The following is a 21273-nucleotide window of genomic DNA, read 5'->3' on the forward strand; positions in this document are numbered from 1 at the left end:
TATAGTGTGCATGCATACTCTGCCATTATCATACCTTATATATGACTCTGAGTTTAAGTTGAAGTTTGGACTTGTAGCAGCTGCAGGGTCTTTTCTAACATCTCTTCCAGGATCTCTACACCTCTTTTTTTTCTCTTTCTGAGTGGGGGATAACCGAGGCGGGGGCTTCTGCCTCAGATATCGCTGCCTTGTCATTTAGGAGCAACATGACATTATGCTGCAACGAGGCGAGTTTGGGGTTTCAAAAAAAGTGGGGCTTTATAGTGACTGTAATTGGAGCAAGAGCCACATTCCTGAGCTGGAGAGCGAATCTGAAATACTCCCCAACAACGGGGGATGATTAAAAGACACCACTGCCAGCTGACTTCTCCTTATAATTTAAGTCTATTTCTGGATTTGCTGATGGTTTATAAAAAAAAAGAAAGAATGGACAGCATGTTCCAGATGTGGGCCCTCCTTCTTCTCCTCCTCCTCCTCCTCTGGCTTCAGCTTCCACCTCCAACATGCCTGACAGGGAGGTGGGTGGAGGTGAAGGTGGAGGTGGAGGGAGGGTTGTGAGGGAGCGCAGGAGAAATTTGGCAAGTGCCCTTGAAAAGAAAGAGCAGGAGAAGAGATGGTTCAGTTCTGAGGACGCAGCAGAGGAGCTGAAGACGGATCATCATGAGGATGGAGTTTTTTTCCAGGATGAAGGCTGCTGGGGTCATTACGCTGACGATGATGATGATCAGCCTTCATCAGATTTATTCTTCTTCTGCTCAGGTTGGTACCGGTGTCTGACCTGGTCATGCTTTTTAAAAAAATAAGAAAAACGTGAAATCATCTATATTTGGACCGAAGGTCTCATAAGACTAATTCAATATAATGTATGTATTCAATCGAATTCAATGTAATTAAAAAAATTACGACTGTTTTTCTTAAATAAAATACATAAGAATAGTTCTTATCATGTTTGCATTTTACTTTTATAGCTTTTAGGCTATAACACTTTAATGTTCCCAGTCTTGGAGATGATATTCCTGAAAAAAAAAGTCATCCCCTAAAGCTAAAATAATGCATGTTTAACATGTCAGCTGACCCCTCTCTAATTAGTAGGACACTGAAGGAACAATTTTGAGTAAAATGAAAATGAAATATATGAAATCAAAAGTTCATATAAAGTTCAAATAAAAAAATCAAGCAAAATGAAGTAAGTTTAATTTTTTTTTTTACATTGTACTCATGTAACAAAATTTCATGGTAGATTTACATGTAATCTAATTACTTAAGTCAGCATTTTGGGTCTAAATGTTTTTTGAGTAAAAGTTGACATCAAAATGATTTTATATCCAGGTTTTATTTCTTAGAGAGTCAAAAAAGTTGGAACATGATCTGATCAAGAGAAAGATCGTGATCTTTTTTATATTAAAAATATATTTGAGATTATTTATTGAAGCATAGTGCAGTACCACACACTATGATTATAGATATAACAAAGAAAAATCCATTTAGCTCTGTAAATTTGGCCATATGATGTTCATAATCATCTTCTCTTGCAAGTCCTGAGAGCTTCAAGCATGGCTGATATTTTTAGATTCTTCTATGCTAAACATAAACATCAACTCGTTTTTCAAACTCAATTAAACATTTATGCAGACAATCATCGCTGATGATGAGAGCTCGGTCTCCAACTAAGACTGAGCAGTTTTCAAGAATCCAGTTTTCCAACCTGAAGGCAAAGAGCAGCAGGGACACATGTTTCTCAGCATCTGTAATATCCAGATGTTTCTGAGTCAGAACATTCAGCAGAAATGACCTGACCTGGAATTTCAGGCATCACAAACACATATCTTCAAACTGTAGCTTTGTGTGCTTCAAAAAATTAAGATCAAATTGAAGATTCATCTTTCTGACATGTTGGAGAAGGTCCAGCTAGAAGCAGAAAGTATAAGACGACACATTAGGAGTTCTGCTCAGAGCAAAGGTGCACAGGAGCATGACCTTGAATTTGATTCAGGTAAATTTAAATCAAGTGGAGCTCTTTGAACTTTTTAATCTTGTGTACCGTTAAATAATGTCCAAAAAACTAAAATTAAAAAAAAGAAATTCAACGACTATGACACACCCTTAGCCCTGGTCAAATCAATCAAAGTGCACGAACAAATTCTTGTTTTTATTGTCATTAGAGTTTGATTACTCACACCAACACCAAAGTCTGTTTAAATACATAGTAGCTGCAGCTCAGCACGCAGAGCTCAGGTTCACCCTCCTTAGTCTTCACTGCCTGTAAGAAACCAAAGGAACGCCTCCAAACACCGAAAACACAAACCACAGGTTCGCTGTGTGGCAGCAGCGCCGAGTTAAGCTGTGTTTCAACAGTGATTGTGAGGCGAGCGGCCGCTTCTGGTTCAGTTTTCACCCAGGCTTAAATGCAGCTCTGAAAAACCTCACCTCTGTGTGCAGACCTCACACCTGCAAACAGAATGTGATGGTCATCTTCTGCCTCTAGCCAAACAAATTATTACAACCTTGGAAAAACTTTGTGTTTTCATATTTGGGCCTAAAGATAGAATTAATAGTAATTAATGAATATTTATTGTGATAGGAGGCATTTAGAAGTATACACCCACATCCACCGTGCACATTTGAGCTTGAGTCAGCTCATGGTTTTGGTGTTCTGGCCCCAGAATTTACTCAGCTTATTATAAAAGTGCCAAAAAAGACAAAGATTAGATGGAGGAAGGCCTTCTCTAACCCCTCCTCGTCCCGCCCCCACAGGAGTGTCCATCCACTCACGATCTGCTGAACTCGCTGCGGCAGGTGGAGAAGATGCTGGCGGTCCATGAGACGTCCTACCAGCAGAGCCTGCGCTCCCTAAAGAAGAAGATTAGCACCCTGCACAACAGCACCATGGCCGTCTTTAAAATAGGTAAAAAAATAAATGGTAAAAGTGGGAGGAGTTTTTGGTGTAGTGTCCCTGTGGCGGGGCATGGTTTGTGGCGGAGCTGCAGGGGAGGCTGACACACTGGAGCACCGTCAGTTCCTGGTGTCTGTTCCAGATGACCACAGGGTTTGAGCTGGTGTATAACTTTTCTGAGGTCCAGCAGGTGGATTAAGATTATCTCAGACAGAAATGTTTTGCCTTGCAGCATCCTGCCCCAAACCGGATCCCCCCGCTCACGGCCGCAGACTGGGCAGGGTATTTGGCATCGGACACGAGGTCCACTTCCTGTGCAAGTCCGGCTATGAGCTGATTGGTCCTCGGACCCGAGTGTGTCTGGAGTCTCTGAAGTGGAGCGGTCAGCAGCCCATGTGCAGACGTGAGTCTCCGGAGGTCAATCACAGTTCTGCTTCAAAGTTTTGTGCTTCTGTTTTTTTAAACCTGGTTTTTCTTTTCAGACCTCAACAGCACCGCCAACTCCCTCCCCTCCTTCTCTCCCGCTTCTCCCTCCTCCTCCGCCTCCTCTTCGTCATCATTTCCTGCTTCTGCTGCTCTGTCAGCATCCTCTTCAGCAACTTCACTTTCTCACCAGTCACCCACGTCATCCTCTCCCTCCTCTTCAGTACGACCCTCTCACTGCACACACTTCCTGGGCTCCACCCGCTGCACCTGTGACGTGGGCTTCACCATATCAGGCCGTGACAACAACATCTGCACAGGTGATCAGTCCATACCAATAACCACCACATTAACAAAACGCTGATCATTCTCAGCAGTTAAAAAAATCGATTTTCAATGTCTTCGCTTGAGAACCAAAATTGTTGGATGTAAATTTTCTTTCAATCAACCGACCGATTAATCAACTAGAATTTTGCTTGTGTCTGTTTCAGATATCGACGAGTGCCATCTGTTTCCCCTCGGTCAGCCTGGCCTGCTCTGCGTCCATCAGTGCGTGAACACACCCGGCAGCTTCCACTGCATCTGTCCGTCCGGGTACGACCTGACCAGAGACGGCCGCAGCTGCACAGGTCAGAGTTCAGAGGTCATCCTGTTCTATTTGGGGAATGTTTAAGATGGCTGCGCCCTTGTAGTTGTACCTCTCACCTTTGACCTTTCGCATTCAGACATTGACGAGTGTGAAAACCGGATGCACAACTGCACAGCAGACCAGCTGTGTGTGAACACCTACGGAGGTTTCCAGTGCGTGACGGTGGAGTGTCCTCGCTTGAAAAACGCCACGTACATCAAAACATCGTCCATGTAAGAGTACTTACCGACCTTTTTCTCCTCAACCTTCCTCTGAGCTGTTCTCTTCTATCTTACCTTCTGTGTCCCGTTTGTGTCTCCATATCTCCACATAAACCTTTAGTTTGTACAATCTGAAAGTTTGCGAATCTCACTATTTACTTTAAAGGCAAACAGTCTGAGTTTCCAGTTTGCAGCTCACTTTTCACAGTTTCAGCACTACTTGGCAAGTAGTTTTTGATGGTGGACAGACAAACTGGCATCTTCCATGCAAAGTACTGGTGACCATGGCAACCTGTGGTGCCTTAACAATAATAAAAAGGTTTTTGGTACAGCACCAAATACCTGTTTGCAACCAGTTTCACACTAGAAGCAACCACTCAGCAGTGGGTCGAGTGCTAGACACTTTTTCCTATCAACCGATGGTTGCCAAATGATTGCCAACCAGTCTCTAAGTCTGTGTGAGTGGGACTCACTAATATTAACTCGAATAAAGAAAGGTTAGAGTGTGATTTGATCCCCAAAACCAAAACAATCTGTCTGTGATTCAAATGAGCTCAGTGGTGTGATATTTGTCCCATTGGTCAAAAATCAGTCCACATGCTGTTTGAGGCAATCCAGACAGTTGCAAAACATCTGGAAACTCTCCAAGTTCTATGGACTTCGTCTATTTGTCCAACAACTGTGGATGAAAACAAAACTGACAGTCTGAATTTGAAACTAGCGAACAAGCAGTCAAAAGAATGACTGCCCTGAACTACACTCAATTTAAATCACACATCGAGAGTGCAATTAAACAGCACCCAGAAACACAAAGACACAATCAAAACCATAAACCTGTCACCTCAGAAGAAAAAGAATCAGACATAAAGTCAATGACAGGGACAGCGATAAAGAAATATTTGACAAACAATGACCTCGACCTCACAGTTAACCACTTCCCTCCTCCACCCATCTCTTAGCTCTGGTAGAATCTGGGCTGAGAGTCAGGCTGAGGTTTGGCCTCAGATGAACTGCTGAGTTTTCAGGCTCCAGTTAGCTGATCGGTCAAGAACCTTGAAACGTGTTTACAGCACTGGACGTGTTTACCACAGCAGATTGTTCAAGTACTTTTTCCACACCTGGAATCACGGAGATGCCAAATTGCAAAAATTCCCCCAGTCAAACCCAAGAAACTGCAAGACAAATACAGTCAATACAGTAATTGCATGAAAAGCAAATAATATGAGGATTGACCTGATCACTTCTTTGTGGGGAAAACCACCAAAAGAAAAAATAAACTATTGGGAGAACTTACTGTAAAAGTTGCCCATCATTCATCTTCAATTTGAAAGAGGATGTCAAAGGCATGTAATCTGAGCGAGCCTTTTGTTGGACTCACTAGCTAAAGAGGGACTTGGATAAAGATGATTTAGCAAGCCACAAATTCAACACAAACGTTTGCAGAAAACAGCTGTTGTATCATCTGTTTCCTGTATTTTGGTCACAAAAAACATGAAAATTGCAGGCACACAGGCTCTCCAGGGTGTTTGGCTTAGTTCAAGGGTTCTGCAAAATATTTTCTGAGAAGATTTGCAGTGGAAACGTTACTCTGAAGTATTTTAACTATAAAATTTTAACACATCAATTAAAAACTAAGAATCATTTTGCATAAGACTAGAACAAAAGGCAGCAGAGGAAGGATAAAAGACTGTATGTAGTGAAATTCCTCACATTAGTGCCATCACAAAAGAATTTCTAACTTTGATACAAAACCTTTAACAAATATCAACCCTTGATACCATTTTACAAATGCGTCAAATATTAACATTAACAAAAGCCTCTCGAGGTCAAATCTTATCTAAAATATTTTTTTAAGATTTGCATGATTCACAGTTCAAAATAAATCTTTCATTCATTCACGCTCTGTCTGAAATGAGCTGTTTTAACTCACCCCAACCCCCAACCGGCTGCAGAAGATGGCCCCGCCCCTTCCTGAGCCTATTCCTGTCGGAGGTTTCTTCCTGTTAAAAGGGAGTTTTTCCTTCCCACTGTCACCAAAGCGCTTGCTCATAGGGTCATATGATTGTTGGTGTTTTCTCTGTATGTATTATTGTAGGGTCTTTACCTTTACAATATAAAGCGCATTAAGGCAATTGTTTTTGTGATTTGGCGCTCTATCAAAATATAATTGAAAATTGAACTCCTAGGATAACTCTCTCTGACCACTTAGAGAAAAAATATACATATAAACTGTGAGTTTAGTGGCAGTCCATGTTTCAGACCATCTGAGCTTTTGGCTCACAGAGGTTACTTGTATATATGCTGAGTTATTATCACTCAACTTTTGTTATGTTTAATATGAACGTTCACTACTGGGACAGAACATATATGACAGAAAACACTAACTCTGTCAAACATTTCAGCCATGTATGTCTAAAAAACACCGTCCCAAACCTAACTCTGAATCTGGGAGGGTGCAGAGTACGCCTGCACTCTCTCCAGCATATAACAAACAAAATCATGTGTTCACTTTCAGTGTTTGTGTCAATTTCTGAGAAAAGCAGGTCCTTACCCATGAGTACAAGAGCAGGGTATCATTTCAGGAGACTAGGATCATTTCAGGATTTTAACAGATTACTCTGGGGATGACTAAACAATCATGGCGTCTCTGGAGAACCATAAACAATCAGACTGGATTCTACTATAGAGGAGACAGGAAGTCGATGAAGATGAAGAATACAAGAATGCGTTCCAACCCGCAACCACACTTTGTTGGAGATGTAGAAGATGTTTTTGACCCAAGACTGACCTCAGATGTTTTTTTGCTAACTATGACTCACAAGCTAACCATGAAGTGTAGCTTTACGTGGTAGGAGGCATTAGCATGCTGAAGCTAATCAGATTAAACTGGATTAAAAAGATATACGTCACAGAGTGATGAATATAAAAGCATTTTACAGGAAGTGAAAAGAGTTATTCAAAACCAATGGGTGCCCTCAAAAGAGTCATCACAAAGACAGAACGATAGCTTGAAAAGTTTGATTAATTTTCTCTAACTAATAATCTGCACTTCTCTCAAATTACAGCTAAATCACCTTTTTCAGATCATGTCAAGCATCCAAACAGGTTTCTTCTCTCTCGCTCTCTCGTTCTAATCATCATGTTTTGTCTGGTTTGCTGTATCAGCTAACTTTTTTTTCGAACTTTATTTGAAATGATAAAGCGAACAGTCAGTCATTCCAGTTCAGTTTGTACAGTAGACATACAGGGCAAATAACAGTAACAATATACAGTACAATGAAGTAAGAAGGATTATTTCTGAATGAATTTCAATCAATGATAAACCTTTTTTATTGGAAGTCAATTTAAGAGAGTTTAAGTAATATTCAATTTCAATCAAAAACAAATTAAATGATGAGTTTTGAAATTTGTATCAGCTAACTTATCATATAAGTAGCACTAACACATGACACTTTTTTATTAGAGTTTAGCATCAAGTCCTTCTGTGAGCTCGATCTAGTCAGTTAAGAAACGCTGGTTGTGTCAGTTGCTTTAACGACAGGTGCAGTAGAGGGGCAACCATGAGAAAACTCGAAAACAGGAATGGTTTAGCTTGAGGCGATACGTGGACCTCACAGAGGTTTCACAGGTAATCCGACTCCTTCAGGAAGGCACATCAGGACATTCCTGGGTTTTCGTGCATTTTAAAGACCCATTTTTACTCCTTGGCTTTTAATTCTGTAGGAGTCTGTCATTATTTTATTCTTATTATTTTCCTTTCCTTTTAAATGTTACCTGATTATTCTATTGTACAGTACTTTTAAAAACAACAACTGTGGACCAAAGTGCTATATAAATAAAACTGATTTGATTTGGATCTTTGATTTTTTAAGCAGTGCATGTGAATGTATGAGGCCACATTCAGGCTTGGGAACGGTGGACTCTTTATGATTGCAATAACCCTCAAGTGTGAGGTGACATCACAGGGTCCATGTAGTGCTTTAAAAGTAGACGCTACTCTGAAAGCTGTCTGGACATGTCCAAAAAGATGGTCTTAAGGAGAAGTGAGCCAGTTTTAGAAAATCTTTTTGATCACATGTTAGTTAGTTGTCCTTCTGTAATTGAGTATGTTGAAATCTTGTTCTTCCATTTATCCAATTCAGTGCTGCTGAGGGCAGCTGAAGCCCTGAGGCCTCGGTCTGCTGTTTTTTGTACTTGTTCATCTTAGATTAGGACAGAGAGCAGGCCGGTTGTTCCATAAGAATGACTAAAACCTGTGAATAACTGAAAACCAATAATGTTTACCCTCTTTGTGTTCTTTCAGGCGGTGTGAGAGGAACCCGTGCATGCTGGGAGACAAGCCATGCACTCAGGCACCAAACTCCATCTCCTTCCACTTCCTTTCTGTAGTGTCCAACATGTCCGCCCCGCGCATCCTCTTCCGGGTGTCTGCCACTCGCGTGCTGGGCGACACGCTGCGATTCGGCCTCGCCGGCGGTCGCGGCCGGGGCCACTTTAGTGTGCAGCGCTCGGGCAGACAGACGGGCACCCTCCTCCTGGTGACGCCCATCAAGGGGCCGGCCACGCTAGAAGCCGAGGTGGAGATGAGCGAGCTGGAGCACAACACCCTGCTGGGCCGCTACCTCACCAAGGTCACCCTGTTCGTGTCTCCGTACGAGTTTTAGAAAGGAAGCGATGACGGTTACCCGGGGTTTGTAGGAGGAGATAAGCTGAACTCTGACTGTACTGATGAAGACGTTTCAGGGCAGGATGAAGAGTGGACGTGGAACCACTGAGTGTTTTTGACCTCTTTGTAGGTGACTAACTGTAATTTTCTAGTTCTTTTCAAAAATATGAATTTTGTATATAGAGCATAACATAGCCAGATCCAAGAAGACCTAATAGTTAGTATTTAGGATTTTGAAGTGGGCCTGCTCTGCCTTACATCATTTTCTTGACATATGTGTAATATGTTGTTTTTGAACACAACCAGATAAGTTTCAGATAATGAGGTGAGCACATGTAGAAGTAGCATCACATTCTTCAATATTTTAAATTATTTTGTATTGAAAAACAATCTTTAAAAAAAAAAACAAAAAACATTCTAACTAATCTAATGTTTGTTACATGTTCGTTTTTAAGAGTCTGTTCTCTACCAAAGTCACTTCTGTAGAAAGCTAACACTAACTTGGACTTAGACTGCTAGGATGCTACGCTACACTGGCACTACTTAGTGCACCATTCTAAGTATGGATGTTAGAGTACAACCTGTACATTCTCCTTATTGGTTTAGTTCATATTAAAAGGTTTAATACTGCTTTTTACACACATGTTTATACAAAACCTTCCTTCAGTCATATAGAGCTACTCTACGGATGCCATCATTAAAATATGGAGCTGGAAATGAGGAAATTCAGTGACCCTGGACGCAAAACAAAAGTCAGCGAACTGGAGCACAAATTCAGCCAAACCAGTTAATTAAAGGTTGCGCAAATTATATGTTTGAGAAAGTCCTTCCATCACCTCTGAAAAACTACAGGTCAAAGTTCATGTCACTTTCAATTTTAAAACACATGCAGGGATGTGTCGCCCACATTTGTTTTTTTATGTTTACAACTGTGGTTATTGTTTTCCAGTCCATTCACTGGAACAATAAAAACCATAAACAACACATCCATTCAACCATCCATCATCTTACTTCCACTGATTCAGGTCAGGAGCTAGTTCCAGCTAGTTGAGCTAAATGAACATGAAAGGAAGCACAAAGGTTTATGTAACATGTTCAAACAACTGAAGCTGATATCATCACTTATTCAAAAGTTCTGTTTTCTCAAACTCTGTAAGAAAAATGAGGCATTTTGTGTTTTAATATTTTCTTGTGCTGAGGATGTTGTGGATCTCATGAAAACAGTGACTCTGTTTCCTAACTTTAACCACATGATAGCAACCTTGACTTCAGCGATGACAAACTAAACCTCAAGCTTCACTCGTGTGCAGGAATCAAACTACTTCTGGGAACCAGCTGTGTGCAGGAGATAAGAAACTTTTATCCGCCATTTGAACAAGTTAAATGAATTCCAGGAACAAGTTCATTATCTTGTTCTCAAATCAAATCAAATCAAATCACTTTTATTGTCACATCACATGTGCAGGCACACTGGCACAGCACATGCGAGTGAAATTCTTGTGTGCGAGCCCCACAAGCAACAGAGATGTGCAAACACAACAACACAAACGAGCAAAATACAAGAATGGCCAACCTGAAACTAATAAATATATGTACAATATATAATAGTGTATGCATTTCTGGATGTGTATACTAAATATTTTCCTACGTGTGTGTGTGTGTGTGTATACACATTTTTACAAATTAAATAGTAAAAAATAATAATAATAATAAAAAATAATAATAATAATAATAATAATAAAATATATAAAATATACAGAGTTGAATATGTGCAAAACAAGTGGCATTTATATACAGTGTGGAGTGCATAATGTTGAATGTTCTCAGGAGGTATTGGTGTGATTTTGTTTTTAAGGGTAATTGTATTGTGAAAAGAAGTTATCCTCTTGTGGGAAATGAGAACACCTGGAACGAGATATTGTCTTCTGGGAACGAGTTAGTTAAATGTTCCCTTCATAAAACATTTTTGAAGCTCTGTAAGACCATAAAAATGTATCCAGCATAATGAAAAGACATCATTTAACCCCGAACACAGCTTAGCACATCTAACCGTCTGTAAATTGTCTAAGCAATCGTTTTATTGGATTTTCCAATGATTCAAATACTGAGAAGCATTTAACCCTGTAACGTATTTGACATGAGTTTTTGAGACCTCTACATCATCAGTGTGACGATTTTTGTTCCTAAATAAATTGCCCCAAAACGCTGAATGGAATAAAGTAAAATAATTTATATGGCAATTATTTCATGATTCATCAGGCTTTGCAAGGTGAAGGATTCTGGAAAAACCTGCGGTGATTTACCTGATGATAACGTCATCAGAGGTGCTGATACACCGTGGCTGTGCAGGCTCAGCATTTTTACTCTGTATTAAAACTTCAAGGTCTTTGCTGATACTGTTTGCAAACTTTGTATTATGATTTTCCCCAAACTACAGAATAAACACATTTACCTCGACATCGCGTCAGCCTTTAACATGTGCCGAGTTAAAAGCTGTAAATAATGGAAGGTATGTTTTTTGTCTTGAAATGTTAAAAACATAAACTGTAGTTTGTCTTTTGTGCAGTCTATGACTTCCATGCGTTTCGGTCTGCAGGGCTGAAGAATTTAACACGGCTCTGCGAGACGGCCCGAAGCCTCCACGGGTCAGACAGAACACATAAAAACAGGCAGCACAAACGCAGACATGTATGTTTACCCTGCATGCCTGCAGAGAGTCTCACAGAGTACAGAGAGCACAGCGCAGAACACAGATGTTTGAGGAGAAGCATCCACACTGCCAGATCAGCCCCACCATGAGACAAGGGGAATATCATGATGGAATACAACGTTCCCTGCATTTGATTATTTTCCCCCCTTTAGTTTAATTGGAATCACTTCATACGTTCACATCTTTAAGTACCTTGTTGTGGTCTCAGCTTAGTAACGTATCAAAAACTCTCCAGAAATATGCAGGCGGTTTTAAAGGTCTCATTAATTCAAAGCAGTTGGTTATTGTAGTTTTAGCAAGTTTAATGCAAAGATGAGGAAATGCTCGGTAAATTGAGAAAATACGTAAATCACATTTATCGTCCTCGTGGAAATTCTGTTAGTCTTTGCAGCAATGGCCAGATGAATGCTGCTTAGCAACAACAAGGAAGTCACCACGAATCAAAACACCGCCAAGCTCGAGAGTCACGCACCTCACATCAGCCAGGTTTGTTCAGGAGATTTAGAAAAGATATCAGTGTTTCAGGAAAAGTGGTCCACCACTGACGACTCACAAGCCTGTGTCAGGGAGGGAAACTAGGCAGAGCAAGTTTAAGGCTATCACGCTTATTCACATCCCACTCTGACCTTTATGCTCTTTGCTTCCAGGTTCATCTGCAGGATAGAGTTAGGCACTCAAAATACTTTGTTTTCATGGTTCAGGTACATCCATGTCCGCCTAAAACGTTGCCCTACCTAATAAAGCTTAGTGTGAAAGTCAGAAGAAAACTGTTCTTAGGGGAAGTAAAGATCTACTCTCAGTTGTGAGAGTGTATCAAAGCACCTGGATGTGTTCGTTCAGGCCTTCACTGATGCACACACAGGTGATGTCACCCAGTATTTCAGTTTAGACAGTGCTCGGCCCCACCCAGTTTGAAGGGAAAGCGGGTGGATTCATGGCTGCATCACTGTTGGGCGCTCCGGCTTTTGTGCACCATTTCATTCTGTGAGTGAAGGTCTATTGTTCTGGATAATGGAGCGAGTGCTGTTCACAAATAGAAGCAGGAAAGACCAGAGTGAAAAACACTGGAGCCGCAGGCTGCAGAGGGGAAGCCAGATTACAGCAAAACGCCTAAAACAATGGTGGGCTGTAACGTAAAAGGTACTGTGTGTGATTTAGTTTGCACAACCGCAAAACATGTCCTTTAATTCAGAGGAAGTTTCACTGCATTCATTCACGTTTTGGGGCTTAACTTTGTACTGCATTGTGCAGCGAGCAACCGAGAGAGTCTATAGTTGGAGATGAGAGTGAAGCCACAGCACTGCAACTGTCTGGATGTTGATGTTTGAGGCCACTGACGGGATTTTGCTTGAGAGCTGCAGTCTGACAACGAAGGACGCCACCACATGGTTTTGATTTTTTGTGATCGCCCACTGCAAACTCAAACTTTCAACCACGGAGGACAGTTTTAGTCTCACGAGGCTTTGATTAGTCTCCGAGGCAGTGTGGTATATAAAGTGTTTTTAATGATGTGCCTGGTTACACAAACACTAGTTTAAATAGTTGGGCCACCTTGTGGTATAAATTGGAACTACATGCAAGTACAGCCCGATCCACACTTTGCTCGAGCTGGTCTCTTCCAACACTACACGCAGATTTTTGGACACAGCGGTTTCTTAAGATGAGAACTTTTAACCTTTCAAAATTAAATTGGGATTTTTTTTTAAGCTTCAAAAAAAAACTGAGCTGAAGCCCCACAAACTGATGTGAAAACAAAGAAAAGTTTTACCATAATTACCTAAAGAATAGGAAACTTATTTCCTAAATGTAAGGGTCTGTTCTGAAGGCATCTTAAACTTACTCATTGATGCCACATAAATATCACTTCAGCAACCGAAGTGCATTTTTAGCAAATCTCAATTTTTCCATATTATAAAAGCAGACACATATACATATGCCATATACATGGACACCCGCTCTGGCTCCTATTCATTTACATCCAGATGTCACACAAATACCTCACTGTAGAAACAAACATCTGTCCCACTTGGAATCAAACATTTCCTCAAAGTTTATATAGATGCACAAAAAAAAAAGCACTACATTTAGTGCAGGGCTCAAGTATTACCACATGTACAGATATTACATTTCACAGCGTAAATTCTGGTTGAGCCGGATTTGAAATAAAGAAACAGTGGAGTAGAAACCTTGCAGACTTTATTATTATCATTAACAAACTGTCCAATTTTTCATCTGTACAACAACAACAAAAGAAAAAAAGTGGACAAAAAAAACCCCAAACCAATCAGGAGCTCAATGGATTCAAACAAACAAACAAGAGAGTTTTACAAAAAGATCGGTCAAATACGCCACACGTCACCCTCTGTTGGGTGCAACAGGTCGTCTGGGATGTCCTGTACAGCGGGGCGGCGGTTAGGCACACTTCGATTTAAAAACAAACAAAATCTGATGGAAAAAAGGCATTTCAATGAAGCAGAACGTCTCATTTACAAGCAGAGAGGGCAGCGCTCACCACGCCAAGCTTCAACAGTTAGAAGGGGAACGGTACATGTAGTTTACAGTAAGTTATCGTCACTCAGTATCATACACATGTACATGTGATCAGCTCACGCAGGGAGAGGAGAGGCCCTCGATTTAGTGTTTGCTCACACGTGTTTATATGAGACTGAACGCCTCCTCGGGCATCGACCTGCAGGCTGAGCGTCGCAAACACGCCCTCCGAGCAATCCGTCCTCCTCTACAGAACCACAGACTATATATGTCTGTGTATATGCTTTTACAGAGCCAGAGTGACCGTATCTGGACGAGAGGGGAGAGTTGTAAACTGTGTGAGTGTGCATAACCTGCCAGTTAGTGTTAAAGGTAACATTTGTAACACTTTCACCACCAGGGGGCAGAATTCTTCCAGGGGGTGTACTGAAATATTTCTGCCTTCCCTTAAGAGACTAAGAACATGCTCTTAATCTCTTGCCTTGTTGCCCCATCTCGTGGTAAAAACTGGTATGCACCTGGCAATATCTCATGCTTTGTTAAATGCTGTTGAGACAACTTTACAGTAACAGAGTCATTAGTGGCAAGTAACAAGCGAAAAAAATAAAGACAATGCCACGATTACTAAAGCAGAGACCTGTTGGATGGTTTGTTAGAAGAATTACCTGCACGTCAAAGTCATATTCATTATCATCATCATTATCATCATCATCATCATCATCATCAAAGGAGAAGACACCCGAAACACGTTCCAGAGCTCAGTGATTCCAATTAGTTGCCAGTGTCGGCACACCCTCAAAGCACCCTCACCCAACTTTAAGTCTTCACAAAGTTGGACCAGGTGAGCTACGAATGAATTTACCCAGAGTGCAGCTATGAAGGAGAAACCATCTACAGAGATCAAAATGATTTTTGTGACAAGCTTTAAACATTTTTATTTCTGCGGTAACCTTGAACACTGACTCATGCTGGAGTCGGCATCAAGTTGACAATGGCGGAACTGCATTCTGCTGCTCGACACTGCCTCAGGTGAACCTACACAACTTCTGTTGAACTGATGGATGTTCATGTTAAAATTTAAAAAAAAAAAAAAAAAAAATTACAATGTTTCTAATAACGAGGCCAGTGTATGTACAGTAACTGGAAAGCTCAGGCTTCAGGCTGCTCTACATCCTGGATCTGTATGATGAGAGAGAGAAAAAGAGAAGATATCCTTAATCCGGTCATCTCAGGCACACAAGCCTTACCCCCATCTGCTGCTCAGACCTCTTTCTTAGGAGGAACAGTCAACCAGTAGGAAGCAAATAAAGATTATTTGGAACCAGGAATCATGCAAAGTGACTCTGGTCAAGCCCAAGAATAAAAACACGGAGCTGGAGGCATGCAGCATTTCAAAATCCGCACTGTCCCACGTGAAAATCCACTAGTTCCTCAAGGAGTTCGACACCTGGAGGTGTTCACACCTTTGCTGCCTCCCCCCGCCCTGCCTCTCCTCTCCCTCCTCCCACCCCCCCTGCAGGAAGAAGGGAGTCTCGCTGGAGAAAAGGCAACCAGAGAACATTCAAATAATAGATGAAAAAAAAAAAAAAAGTAAACAAATAAATAAGGCTATGACAAAACAATATATATATATTTATAGATATTTAAAAAAAAAAAAAAAAAAAAAAGAACGAAAGATGTGCAATGATTCCAGTATCATTTTTACACAAAAATGTTCACATCTCTATAGTAATCTAGAATTGTTTCTTTTTTGTCTTTATTTTTTTCCTGCATTGCTTCTCAGCTTTTTCGTGCCAACCAGCACAAAACCGACAGCCACTCTGCGCGGCGATGGGCGGCAATCAAAACGTCTGGTTTCCATCCCAGTCTGAGCAGAGTGATGTTTAAAAAAAAAAAAAAAAAAAAAAAATCCCACCCGAGATGGCAATGATGGGAGCAGCAGGTGGACACACACGGTGCATTTATGACACAGGCTGTGCTGTGGGAAAATAAGACACCGGATTGATGAGGTTTCTCCATCTGGAGAAAACAAACAAAAAAACCCAAGTAAAATAACCACAAGCGATTCCGGTTGTAGCGAGTTGGCCAAAGTGTGTGAGGTGCAACTCTGTGGCCCCACCCTCGCCTCTTTATCTGTGGCTCGGTCGAGGGCTGGCTGGCACCGCCCACTTGGCAGTCCCTTGGCGATAAAATCTAATATGAATCAGCACAAAAAAAAGAAGGGGGGGAAAAAAGTGTAATAAACTCCAAAAACCTGTTCAAGCAGAAGGAGAAAACAATCTGGCGGCATAAAGACAGTTCAAACTACTTCTGGGAACCAGCTGTGTGCAGGAGATAAGAAACTTTTATCCGCCATTTGAACAAGTTAAGCGGCATAAGGATCTCACACACACCCTCACAGCAACACACACTCGCGCTCACACACACATACCTTCACAGCAACACACACTCTTATCAATAAAATACTGGAGTCATTAAACTGCTCTATTACACATGAGCATTTGCCCACCCTGCATTCTACACATTTACACCTACGCATTTCATTTTTTCACCTTGACTTATAACCGTTGACCTCCGACCCCACATTCTTACCAATTCCCCTCCCTATCCTTGCCCCTTAAACCAACAGCAAAAAGAGAAAGAGTTAAAAAACAAACAAAAAAACCCTCCAGATATATCAGATAAGAATGTGTGAAAATCTCTGACAGCTAGGATTGTGGGTAATGTCATTCCCATGTAGATGGCCCCAGCTGTGAGAGAGGGTGAAAAAGCTTGCAGGAGGAAAGTAAAGACGATGCGGCGGACTTTCAGGAGCATCAGGGGTGAAATGGCGAGGAGGTCTTTTTCAGTTGCGGTCGTTAAATATGTCCTGACCCCAGAGGGGGGGGCGGAGTCTACCTGTCCTTGAGCTCCTGAGTGACTCGCTTGGTGAACCTGCCGCAGAACAGCCCCATCATGAAGAGCAGCGCCACACCGGCACAGATCACGGTCAGGATGTAGTTCTTGGACGGCGATGTCATCACCTGCATGGCCAAGTCCCCAAGTCCCTCAGCAGGCGCCACCTGGTGGACGGCAGAGAGAAAGAATTAAAAGCCTGTGTCATTTCAGAGGAAAAAATAAAAGCACCTTTAAACTTTTGTGCAAATTACTTATTCAAAAATATTTCAATAAAAAATAAAAATGTGTTCAATCGCCCAATTATGAGGTAACAGCATGTTGAATTAAAGTAATCAATTTCAAAATAAAAGTCTCTTAAAACTGACTCAAAAAGGTCAAAGGCGACAACTTCAGGTTTAATCTTGTGTTTTCAGGTTTAAAGCAGGTTTAAAGCTGGTTTTAATGACCACTAACATAGCAACCTATGCTGCAGGCCTAACTTACTCTGGAGCAGGTAATGTGACGATAAGAGAGCAAGACATACAAAATCACCACCAGTCAGAGCTCTGGAAAATAGCACTCCCACTCTTGGAAGATCCTGCGATAGATTAAGTGAAGCCAAATCATGTAACTCGGTCCTTGTTATGCTGAACTTGATTGATAGCACCTGCAGACCTCCACCCTCCTCAAATGTGCGCACGTGTGTCACAGGTGTTTCCCTGCTCGGTGCGTGTACCTTGGCAGCGTAGCTCCACATATCGATGCGATCCTGAAGTCTCTTCTTGCACTCGGGCTGCAGACGGATACGTTTGTCCTGCAGCGCTTCCATCAGGCACGACATTTCTGATGGGACACAAAACTTCCATTAGATATAAATAAACTGAAAGACAAACAGAATTTGGATGGATGGATTGTAGTTTCTGTGTATTATGCAGAAGAAGCAGTTTGTTTCTGCTACCTTTTCTCTACCTGATTAAAAATAAATAACATTAATTTTGCTGACTCCTGCAATGCAAAGTTTGCCCTTCTTTTGTTCTGACGGCCGCTGAATAGCAGCCAGTCGTTGAAATAAAAAGTGGGATGTTTGTTTTTCGTGTCTGAGTCACATGACTTCTGAGTGAGTTTGACTCACGGCGTCCTTTGCCGGGTGGGATGGCAGCACAGTGGTGTTTGATGTCCAGAGCGCAGGCCGTGTGAAGGACGGGGTCGACATAGATGTCCGCCTTACTCTCCTTCAGCATGTTCAACACCTCCTGCGGGGTCAGCGTGGGAGAGGAGGGAGCGGGAGAGGAGGAGCATAAATGTGTTGTTAGAAAAGCTTCTAGAAAGAAAGGATCATGAGAGTTGATTCTGTAGTGCGATTCCTCCTTTTCTTTATAAAAGATTCATTTAAACATTGATGCCAGAAAATAGCCACAGTTACATCACTGTAACTCAAAGAGGTATGCTTGATTTCTATCATAAGAATAAGAGTTTGTAAATGAAAATGAAATAATAAAAGAAACTGTTACTTTGCGTCTACAGCTGAAACTGAAATCCAAATGATGGTCTGTTTGTCTGAGTGGTCAGTGAAGGCAGCGGTGAGCTCGTTTTACCTTCTTACATCCTTCCTTCTTGAGCTTCAGCAGGTTGATTTTCAGACATTCCTCCACCTGTCCTGTCTGCTCCTGAGCTGCTGCCTCCTCTGTACACAGACTGGAGATCTGCAAACACACAATAATCAATAAAAAGCCATTAATGCTGTCAGAGCCCCTCTGAGCTCCTGCCTGCTCACTGTGAGTCACATTCTGGCTTCTCAGCAGCGCTTCAATAATCCATATTTTTAAACTCTGATGATATTTCTCTCTTAAATCTGTTGCCTCAGTCACGATCCAGTCATCTTTTGTTCGACATCTTCTGACAGAACGAAGCGTAGGAGCAACACGTGTGCATGAAAGAGATTCATATTTTTACTCTTTGTTTAATTTTAGCACTTGTGTTGTTTTCATGAACATATTTAGCTGCTTTTTGCATGCATGCCTTCAAATGTAAAGGTGCACAGGAAGGTCATATCCATGTTTGCCCCCTCTAAATGATCCAAAAGAACCCAGAAGCAAGTAGAACGTAAAAGTACAGCTGATATCTGTGCAGTAATTTATTACCAAGCAGCTGGCACCTCCTGCTGGAGACATGACTACATCACAGTGAATGTCAGCCGTTTTTATTCCTTAATATTTACCCAATAAGAATAATTATGACGCATGTGCTCGGGCACAAAATGAACACCTGAGTTAGGATGGAGTGATGGGAAGAATAAACTGTGTGTCACAGTGAAAGTGGAGAGCAGCAAACCTCTTCTGCACACTGGATCTGCAGCTGAGGGTCCAGTCTGTAGTCCAACGCCGACTCCTGCAGGATGACCCGGATCTGATCCTCGCAGTCAGGAGACAAACGCTGCCACACACACAAAAATAAACTTTTATTCCACAAATAACTCCTTCACCATCTACAGGCGGACTCACCAACGCTTCTCATCTTATTGTGATTGATTAAAAGTTGTGTGGATAGAGAGCAACACTCTCTTGCAGATCCGGGGTTGCTCAAATTAAACATTTCTGAAGTTTCAAATAATTATTCAGCAGCCAAAAGCTCAGAGTCTTTTGTCTTCTCTGGGATCCTAATGATCCCAGACAATGAGGACATATCAGAAATAATGTCACAGGTATAGAGGTTGTTCAAACCTTCTGTTTACAATGGGCAACCAATAAGAAGAAAGCTGATTTAAGGGGGAGGGACTTAAACAGCTAGTCTCAGTCAGAGGATGAACTGAGGAGCTGCACTAAAGCTACTTCACTGGAGACAAAGAATAAAAGTACAGATCTGGAAATGAGCAGAATAACCCCCGACCCAACTATTCTTAGCTGTAAGTGTATGATCAACACCTAACAGATGAAACAAATAAATTACAGGTCCATATTTGTTGAAATAAAATCAGTTTGAATGTTTTTGCTCAGTGAAGCAGCGTCCCTAGAGCCAGTAAAACCTGGATGTGAGGTGTGAAACTAATCTAACACTGTGGTTTGGTAAAGTCAGCCGTGGCTCTCACCTGGTCAGCGTATTTAAGTTTGAGGCAGGAGATGACCTGACCCTCCAGCTCGGTTTCATCCTTGGCCTTTTTTAGGATGGAGTCACAGAACTTCGGGATGTCGGCTTTGCAGGCCTTCCTCAGCACCGGGTTCAGCCTGTAGTCTGGAAACAAACGCATAACAGATGAAAATCTGATCTCATGCTAACAAGCAACACTTCATCTGTTCTCTCACCTCGGCTTATTTAGACTTGAGCTGCTTTATTCTAATTAATCTTTCCATTTCATTTCCATTTCGTGTGTGTGTGTGTGTGTGTGTGTGTGTGTGTGTGTGTGTGTGTGTGTGTGTGTGTGTGTGTGTACCTGTGTTCTGGGTGATCTGTCGCTTGGTTATCATCTGCTTGCATTTGGGATCCATCATCTCGCTGTTCTTGTTCTGCTTCAAACACTGAAGAACGTTCTTCCCCTCTGACTCTGTACAGAAGCGCTGAACACATCAAACAGCCCGTTACATTCGGCTCAATCACAATAACAAACATCAAACCCTCGTGGACCCACAATTAAAGAAACGCCCACCCCCCCAGGCCCATATTTAACCAAAAGAAATCCTCCGTGGGGCCACCGACACCAGAGGATCATATAACGAGTCTGTGATGTTTCTGGTCATTTGATGAAAAACTGTTTTATTTTTCGTCAAATTACAAAACAGCACAGAGAAGATGGAGGATAAGCGTTCCCGATGGGCAGAGACAAACACCATCATAACCCAGAAACAAGATTGTGATGATGAAAAGACTTCAGCCAAGAGAATGTCTGAGATGATCCATCCACAACATAAGGTTAGCCATTAACACACTGCTACATGGTCTGAATTACTCGCTAAGAAATAATCCTGATCCTAAGATTCATGTCCACAATTCAGAGTGAAGGAAACTGATCTTGTTTTTCTTCTCTTGCTTACTCTGATCATGTTCTTGCAGACTCTCATCAGCTGATAGTCAAGTTCAGAATCAACCATCTCCACCTCCTGCAGCTTGAAGACCTTCTGGTGGCATTGCGAACTCAGCTTACGCTTGTTCTCCTTCAGACACTCGATAACCTGCAGAGATGAAGCCAATAAAGACATAAATGAATAAATAAATTCTTTTTTGTACAGTTCAGACTGTTTAAAAATTTTCTTCAACTCCTTACATTCGTACTTTGTATTTTACGGATTTATCAACAAAAGTTACAGGTAAAATCTACTGGCAGTAAAATTGTTTTAGGTTTTAAAGCTGCCGGCTCTTTCTTAACACTTCATT

The 21273-nt window shown here is 41.6% G+C and overlaps 2 protein-coding genes across 7 annotated transcripts in view; one reads left to right on the plus strand and one right to left on the minus strand.

The window, feature by feature from the left end:
* The first annotated feature begins 610 nt into the window (after positions 1 to 610).
* Positions 611 to 11267, plus strand: LOC308392007 (fibulin-7-like). The gene is made up of 7 exons (XM_080874851.1): positions 611 to 759; positions 2755 to 2905; positions 3126 to 3296; positions 3376 to 3636; positions 3808 to 3945; positions 4042 to 4177; positions 8469 to 11267. Exons 1-7 carry the CDS (start codon positions 661 to 663, stop codon positions 8827 to 8829), a joined length of 1317 nt encoding a protein of 438 aa, XP_080730977.1. The 5' UTR covers positions 611 to 660; the 3' UTR covers positions 8830 to 11267.
* Positions 11268 to 15095: 3828 nt separating this feature from the next.
* LOC308392034 (Golgi apparatus protein 1-like) overlaps positions 15096 to 21273 on the minus strand; it is a 35102-nt gene continuing 28924 nt past the window's right edge. For 2 of the 6 annotated variants that reach the window (XM_080874878.1, XM_080874882.1), the window contains exons 18-26: positions 20934 to 21071; positions 20336 to 20459; positions 19994 to 20136; positions 19240 to 19341; positions 18504 to 18611; positions 18041 to 18161; positions 17645 to 17751; positions 16930 to 17093; positions 15096 to 16224 (exon numbers count right to left, since the gene is read on the minus strand). In XM_080874878.1, coding sequence (XP_080731004.1) covers positions 16161 to 16224; positions 16930 to 17093; positions 17645 to 17751; positions 18041 to 18161; positions 18504 to 18611; positions 19240 to 19341; positions 19994 to 20136; positions 20336 to 20459; positions 20934 to 21071 — 1071 coding nt within the window. In that variant the 3' untranslated portion in view covers positions 15096 to 16160. Of the gene's footprint in view, positions 17094 to 17644; positions 17752 to 18040; positions 18162 to 18503; positions 18612 to 19239; positions 19342 to 19993; positions 20137 to 20335; positions 20460 to 20933; positions 21072 to 21273 lie in introns of all 6 variants that reach the window. The other 4 variants (XM_080874879.1, XR_013970747.1, XM_080874880.1 and 1 more) reach the window with 4 other exon arrangements.

This window comes from Rhamphochromis sp. 'chilingali', assembly GCF_963969265.1.
Source record: "Rhamphochromis sp. 'chilingali' genome assembly, chromosome: 2".
Classification (NCBI taxonomy): Eukaryota; Metazoa; Chordata; class Actinopteri; order Cichliformes; family Cichlidae; genus Rhamphochromis; species Rhamphochromis sp. 'chilingali'.

Coding starts and splice junctions, on each gene's coding strand:
- LOC308392007 (XM_080874851.1), top strand. CDS start 661: ATGAGGATGGAGTTTTTTTCCAGGATGAAGGCTGCTGGGGTCATTACG. Junction 2,906..3,125: donor CATGGCCGTCTTTAAAATAG/GTAAAAAAATAA, acceptor TTTGCCTTGCAG/CATCCTGCCCCAAACCGGAT. Junction 3,946..4,041: donor AGACGGCCGCAGCTGCACAG/GTCAGAGTTCAG, acceptor TTTCGCATTCAG/ACATTGACGAGTGTGAAAAC.